Below are 7,344 nucleotides of genomic sequence, written 5' to 3'. Positions count from 1 at the left end.
GCACAGCGAGGCAGCACCTGTCCCCGGCCACGCCCTGCTCGCCCAGCAGCCACCGCGCCCCCTGGGGACCGCGGCCGGGGCTGCCCTGCGGCTCACACGGCGCCTGCGCAGCAGCCGCCAACGGCCCCGCCCAGCCCGGCCGCGCGCGGCGGAAACCCCCTGGGGGCGTGTCCCGGCGGGAGCGTGGCGGGAGGGGCGGGTCCTGGGGCGGGGCGAGCGCGCTGGGCGGAAGGGGCGCCTGGATTCAAAGTGGCGGTTGGCGGAAGCTGTTTCCGGGCGCGCGGAGCCTTCGCGGGGCGGGGGTGTCTCTGAATTGCTATGGTGACGGGTGCGCCTGGCTGCGGGGCAGCGCTGGGGGCCGGGGGGGGCGGGCGCGGACAGGAGGGGCTGGGTTTGTTTTGGGGGGAGGAAATACGGGGGGGGCGCTGGGTAGGGTTGGTTTAGGGGGGTGGGGTAGGGTGACGGGTGGGGGAGGCAGGGCTGGGTTTGTTTTGTGGGGGGGAATGGGGGTGTGTGGCGGGGGGCGCTGGGTCGGGTTGGTTTAGGGGGATGGGGTAGGGTGATGGGTGCGGGCAGGCAGTGCTGGGTTTGTTTTTGGGGGGAATGGGGGTGTGTGGCAGGGGGCGCTGGATCAGGTTGGTTTAGGGGGGTGGGGTAGGGTGATGGGTGGGGGCGGGCAGTGCTGGGTTTGTTTTGTGGGGGGGGAATGGGGGTGTGTGGCGGGGGCGCTTGGTGGGGTAGGGTGACGGGTGCGGGCAGGCAGTGCTGGGTTTGTTTTGTGGGGGGGGAATGGGGGTGTCTGGCAGGGGGCGCTGGGTAGGGTTGGTTTAGGGCAATGGGGTAGGGTGGTTGGTGGGGACAGGTTTGTGCTGCATTGGTTATGTTGCTGTGGGATGGGAGTGACTGGGGTAGGGTGGGAGTGGGGGCAATGGGCTAGTTTGGGGCTGGCATAGGGATGTCTGTGGCAGGCAGCAGGCCCACTTCTGTGGAAGTGGGATGGGGTTGGGGACACTGGACTGCTTTTGCGTAGATCTCTCTCTTGAGCTGCTGTTTTCATTGTCTTTGAACAGGGCTGTGGATGAGGGGCTGGCTTCCCCTGTGACTGGGATGCTGTCACCTGCGAAGCAGCAGCCCTGTGCCCGGAGCATGGCAGTGGGACAGCCTGTAGGGGACAAAGCGAGGTGTCTGCGGGCGGCAGTGAACCAGGCGGTACTGGCTGAGAGGAACCAGAGTGTGGCCCCTGTGGGGGTTTGGGTGGAGAGCGCCCAAACTGGTGGCAGATTGGAGGAGAGCATTGCTTTCGTGAGTGCCGTGTCTGAATGCTTTCTTGTTATGCTGTTTGCTTTCTGCAGGTTGTTCCCTTGTCAGCTCTGATAAGCCAGGAGTAGATCCTCTCCGAGTGGGAATCTCAGCTGGGGTTCAGATTGTAGCTTCTAAATGTTCTTCCTTGATTTTTTGCTCCTTATTTCTCTACTCTTCCCTAGAAGTCTGATAGTCATGGGCACGGTATTCTGCGATTCCACAGCTCCAAAGTCCTCCCTTGCTGCAGAATCTATTTTATTGAATTCTGTTTCTAGTACTCATAGTTGTGAAGATAGAAAAGGTGACCTGAATGTAAACCAATGCAGCGTTGTTTTCCTGAGTTTGCAGATAGTATGAAATGATACCTGTGAGAGACCTGAACTGCTCCCTTCATCTTAAGGGGTTGTTAATGCAGAAACCCTTAAGATGACAATCTATAGTACTCTGGAAAATGTGCAGACAAGTTCATTTTTTTTGTAACTAACCACAAAATAAATCCCACAGTGGCAAGTCTTAGTTCTGCTATTGTGGTTTTATGTGCTGTGACTTATGTATTTTCGTACTATATATATGGAGCTTCATGGAGAAAGGTAAATCTAAAAGAAAATGCCAGGTTCTTTTCCTGAGTTTTCTTGCAATTTATCTAATTTGGGTTTGTGGTGTTGAATGCCTGCTCTTGGTGTGGTGCTAATGTTGAATTTAGGGTATTTATTAAGTCATATTTGAAACTAATGTTGTTTGACAAATGGCCCTCGTGTGCAAGTGAGACTTGAAATTGCTGATTTATGTGAGTGTTTGTTTTGTATCCGATGGTGAAAGTACTGAGAAGAGCAGGTCTTGCTTTATTTTGGCCCTGTAAGTTAGTTCCCTGACATGTTATAACAGATCTGGGATGGGTACATGAAAAGGTTGTTGAAAGACAGATGTCGGACTTGCACTGGGGCTTAATGGAGACCACAAAGGATGTCAACCCTCAGTTTTCTGATTCAGGTTTTGTGGTTCTGTCAGTCTTTCTGAAAGCAGCTTCATGTCTGATTGCCCCACGAGTGGCTTTATTAAATATGCCCCTTTTCTTTCCTTTTTTATATTATGCATTTTAAAGGGGGAAAGTAAAGATTTCCACTTTGTAATATGATCTTCCCAACCCATCTGTGCAGCTGTTACTAGATTCACAGAACAATCTGTGTTACACTTTCACAATTTTAACTAATTGTGTTTATCTTTAAACCAGAACATTTACACACATCCCTTTCCATAGAGATACTGCTTGCCTGTAGGTTTATATACAGGTCCCAGAGAGTGAGAGAAGCTGAAATCCAGGCTGTAGTGAAGCTGCATGGCGAAAAAGCTAACTTGAACATCTCCTTTAACCTGTTACAGGCTTCAGCGTTTCAGGTTGAAGAGGACCTAAAGGAGCAGCAAAAGGAAAAAGAGGAAAATCTGAAACGCTTCCAGGGGGAAGTGAAGCAGAGGGTGAATCAGCAAATCAAGATGAGGAGAAAGCAGCAGCTCCAGAAATCCTGTGAAGCGGTAGGGAAAACCTGTATCGTCACCTGCCTCTATCTGCTCTGATTCACACCAGGAGCCTTGCTTAGATGGTGACACTGCTTCAAAAGCAAGCATTCCTGTGTAAATACAACCGCTATTCATACAATCTTAAGGCTTGACTCTTAATTGGAGAAAAGTCAGGAAACTTGCAATTATTTCCACAGCTGCTTTGACTCTAGGCATCCTGCATAGACTTAATGTCCAGAGATCTATGTTCTAGGGAAGACCAGTAGGGAATTCTCTCCTCCTCTTCCTCTCCTTCCCCCTGGCCTCTTCCCGCCCCCACTCACAACTGAAAACCATTGCTGAGGTGTCTATTACAGATACGACCCTTGCAGGATTCCTACTGTTAAGTCTTGTACACTAGTGTGTGACTAGTTGGGAGCTTCCCTAGTTCCGTATTTTGGATCTTTTAGGTATTGGTAGTTGAGCATGAGCCTCCTCAAGTGCATGTTCCAACCTGCAGTATCTCTAGAACCTTACTAGCTAGTGCCTTCTGACTGCTCCACTGCAGACTGCAATCTGCTTGAGCTACATGTCGCTGGACTGGGCTAGCTCCTTGCTCTCTTCCCCATTCCCCTGCCTTGTCAGGAGAGGAGGAGGGGAAGAAGACGAAAGAGTATTGCCTCTGAAGATCCATACTTTCTGCCCTGCTTGTATCTTTGAACTCTGGCAGGAGAGGATGAACAAGGAAGGGAGGTTAGCACAGAAATTCCCTTTATTAAACTTGATCCACATGTTCAGTTCTATGAGGGGTCACCTTTGTGATCTGAGGGGGCACTAACCTTCAGGTGCACGCAACTCCTGAGTGCGGAGCAGCAACCTCAAAAATCCATCTGCTACTGCTACCTTTCTGTCATCACATGAATGAAAATTCCACAGGTAGCACCTGGTGCAGCAAACGATCAACACATGTGTGGATTTACTCAATGAGTGACTTCAGTAAGATGGTTGTTCAGGACTTGTGTGGTTTTTTCTCCTCCCTTCCCCCCCTCCCCCCCATCACTGCAGGCAGAAAAAGAAAGCTCTGTTGTGATGCAGTGTTCGGATTCTGCGCTGCACTTGACCCCCAAGAGGAATACATGTGTGTATCGAAGTAATGTGGCATCTGCCATTTGCAGTTCTGGTACCAACTTGATCCCTGTGCAGCAGCTTTGTGTGAGTTGGGAGGAAGAAGGAAGAGAGAAGCAAAGCCAGTTATTCCATCAACAAGCCAACACAGTGAGTGTTTACTGACCGCCAACAACGTCACAACCTCCATTTGTTGTGTGCCCAGAATGAAAACATATTTTCAGTAACACATAACATTAAAATTTCCCCAACTGCGATACAGAATCACTCTGTTTTAGAAATGAGCTAGAACACCTACATATTGTGAATGTAAACTCTTTGTAGAGTACTCTGACACTTAGAATTACAAGGGAAGCATGTGTGAGTTGTATTGTTATAACTGGGTTATTACAATATAACATTACAATGCTTTACTTCTCTTACCCTACTTTTACCTTTTGTACATCTCATTCATGACACTTACCTCTTCCTAAGGTGGAAGATGATGGTATGTTTTGTGTTTTTACTCCAGTCTCTTCTTTTATCCACTGGATGTCATTGTGTGTTTACATTCAGTGCTTTGTGGTGGCAAAGTACAGAGCAATTATATAGGGGACTTTTTTTTGGATTATTGATTCTGCTGAGGTTCCATTTAGCCATAATGTCAGTATTAAAACTAACAACAAGTATCCCTATTGAGAATGCTGTACTTAAATTTGGTCCATCATCAGTTAAAGGGAATGCTTGCATTTCCGCTAGTGAAAAATCTTCAAAGAAGTGAAGTAAAACCTCCATAAAATAAAGGTTCTTCCCTATTGGTGTGTGTCCCTGGGTAGAAGGCACTAGGTGGAGTCATCTCCCCACTGACATTCTGCATATTGAGTAACAAAGGTGTGAGATAACTACAGCCTTGTGGAATGTGTGAGGAGGGGGGCTAGCTGCCTTTTCAAAGTTCATAACCATGCTTATGATTTATCTTTGCAGTTTAAAAAATTGCTCACTATCATCCCACGTGGCTGTGCTTGAGCTTAACAGTTCAGTTCCCAATGCAAATTCAGTGAAGTTTAGAGGTATCTGGCGCTTTGGCTCAGTACCCTCTCTAATAATGATGGTATCTTTCTGTATCATAAGCCTTTAGACCTGCTTATATTAAAACAACAAGAATAAAAAAGAAACCACCACCACCCTGGGTTAAGGTTACTGAGTGTCTGTGTCTGTCTGTCAGTATATACATGAGCACATAGGACATTCAGATCTGGATCAAGGTGGACATCCAGCTTCTGGTACTGGTTTCTAACAGATATTTTAGAGGGGGGCGGTAAATCCCTCCTCCCTCTCGTGCACAGGTTACTGGTGGTAAGAGAATTGGGGCTAAATGGAGTAAAGCACAGGTTTTTCTCTGATCTAGTCACACAGCACCTGTAATTGGGTAGCAGGAATGAGATCTAGAACTTCTCATGTCTAGGCCCAAAGCCCAAATCTAAAACAGTCAGAGGGAACCAAAGTCAGGCTGTGACAGCTTTGAGGCACATGAAACAAACTGTTGGTGATCATATATTAATGGGGCACATCCCTGGCCATCATAACAGATTGGTCAAGGAGTGAATTGGCCATAAACGAAATCCTTTCTCTTACCAAGAGCTGTCCCATGGATTAGAGTTGAGGTATGCCTTCAAGGCACTGCAGCTGCCTGTCACGTACCTGTCAGTGGATTACTCCCAACAGTCAAGCAACTGATGCTGGATTATACCCTCAGGCAAAGTGCCAAGATGATGTTGGCCACTTTGAGTGACGACTACTTTCAGATGTGGTGTCTTCTACCTTGTAATGAACCTTTTGGCTTTCTCGTTTGTAGCAGCAAGCTATCGCTAAACTGTGAACCCGTAAGCACTTTGTTGATGTGTCTTTCTTACTGGCAGCTTAGTAAAACCATGAAACAGGTCCGTCGCCGGCTAGCATCCTGCAAAACAGTGCCCAAAGGAGCAGGCCTGCCCGAACTTCCAGGAGGCGTCTGGGGTGTCAGCCCAACCAGAAACGTAAGTGGGGGGCTGACTCAGCTCAGCCACTAGTTGTGATCATAAATTATTTGCTGCATTGTGTGAAGATCCTGAGCCCTGTCCAATCAGCCAACCACACAGTGCAGTGGATCTTTTCAATAAAGAGTAAAATAAAATGGGTTCTTGTTGTCACTTAATTATTTTCCCATATGTGTAAATTAACTGGGGATGAGAGAGCCAAGGACATACCTTTACTGTACAGAGTAGTGTGCCTTGACTGTCCTGTTACTTTTTCTTTCCCCTCCTATTACTATTTATTCAGGTAAAGCAAGCTCCACTGAAAACCACATGAAAAGAAACTTACTGAAACCACCATTAAAGTACAGTCCTGCTCTGAATAGTGACAGTAAAGATGTCTCCTCCTTGCCCATCAGCCCTGAATACACAGAGAACAGATATTTCAATGCTTTTCACTTCTGTATGAGCAACCTCCTTTTGCCGTGCAGAGCCAACAGTTGAGAGAGACTTCAGGCCACTTTCTTCTTTATCCACTTCCAGGGCTAGCGTTTCAAACAGCATCACATAGCTGTCATGAGAGAGAGAGGTGTGTTTTGTTTTTAAATCAGCCTTCCAGATCAACATTTCCTTCTATACCCCTCCTTTTTAAAATGTGGAGTTTGCTTCCCAAAATGGCACTAGCCCAAGGCTCAGGGCTGGCCACATTCAGTCCTGCCCAAATGATGAGTAAAAGGCCTGATATTATCATAGAATCATAGAATATCAGGGTTGGAAGGGACCTCAGGAGGTCATCTAGTCCAACCCCCTGCTCAACGCAGAACCAATCCCCAACTAAATCATCCCAGCCAGAGCTTTGTCAAGCCTGACCTTGAAAACCTCAAAGGAAGGAGATTCCACCACCTCCCTAGGTAACGCATTCCAGTGTTTCACCACCCTCCTCGTGAAAAAGTTTTTCCTAATATCCAACCTAAACCTCCCCCACTGCAACTTGAGACCATTACTCCTTGTTCTGTCATCTGCTACCACTGAGAACAGTCTAGATCCATCCTCTTTGGAACCCCCTTTCAGGTAGTTGAAAGCAGCTATCAAATCCCCCCTCATTCTTCTCTTCTGCAGACTAAACAATCCCAGTTCCCTCAGCCTCTCCTCATAAGTCATATGTTCCAGTCCCCTAATCATTTCTGTTGCCCTCCGCTGGACTCTTTCCAATTTTTCCACATCGTTCTTGTAGCATGGGGCCCAAACCTGGATACAGTACTCCAGATGAGGCCTCACCAATGTCGAATAGAGGGAAACGATCACGTCTCTCGATCTGCTGGCAGTGCCCCTATGTATACATCCCAAAATGCCATTGACGTTCTTGGCAACAAGCGCACACTGTTGACTCATATCCAGCTTCTCATCCACTGTAACCCCTAGGTCCTTTTCC

The 7,344-nt window shown here is 47.8% G+C and overlaps 1 protein-coding gene across 4 annotated transcripts in view; it reads left to right on the top strand.

Annotated features, from left to right (window-relative positions):
• The first annotated feature begins 221 nt into the window (after nucleotides 1–221).
• CCDC15 (coiled-coil domain containing 15) overlaps nucleotides 222–7,344 on the top strand; it is a 32,003-nt gene continuing 24,880 nt past the window's right edge. For 3 of the 4 annotated variants that reach the window (XM_077839903.1, XM_077839899.1, XM_077839901.1), the window contains exons 1-5: nucleotides 242–328; nucleotides 1,071–1,302; nucleotides 2,683–2,832; nucleotides 3,862–4,071; nucleotides 5,820–5,936. In XM_077839903.1, coding sequence (XP_077696029.1) covers nucleotides 1,108–1,302; nucleotides 2,683–2,832; nucleotides 3,862–4,071; nucleotides 5,820–5,936 — 672 coding nt within the window. In that variant the 5' untranslated portion in view covers nucleotides 242–328; nucleotides 1,071–1,107. Of the gene's footprint in view, nucleotides 329–1,070; nucleotides 1,303–2,682; nucleotides 2,833–3,861; nucleotides 4,072–5,819; nucleotides 5,937–7,344 lie in introns of all 4 variants that reach the window. The other variant, XM_077839900.1, reaches the window with a different exon arrangement.

Source organism: Eretmochelys imbricata, chromosome 22, assembly GCF_965152235.1.
Source record: "Eretmochelys imbricata isolate rEreImb1 chromosome 22, rEreImb1.hap1, whole genome shotgun sequence".
In the NCBI taxonomy this organism is placed as follows: Eukaryota; Metazoa; Chordata; order Testudines; family Cheloniidae; genus Eretmochelys; species Eretmochelys imbricata.
This window is presented reverse-complemented; position numbering and strand designations above follow the sequence as displayed.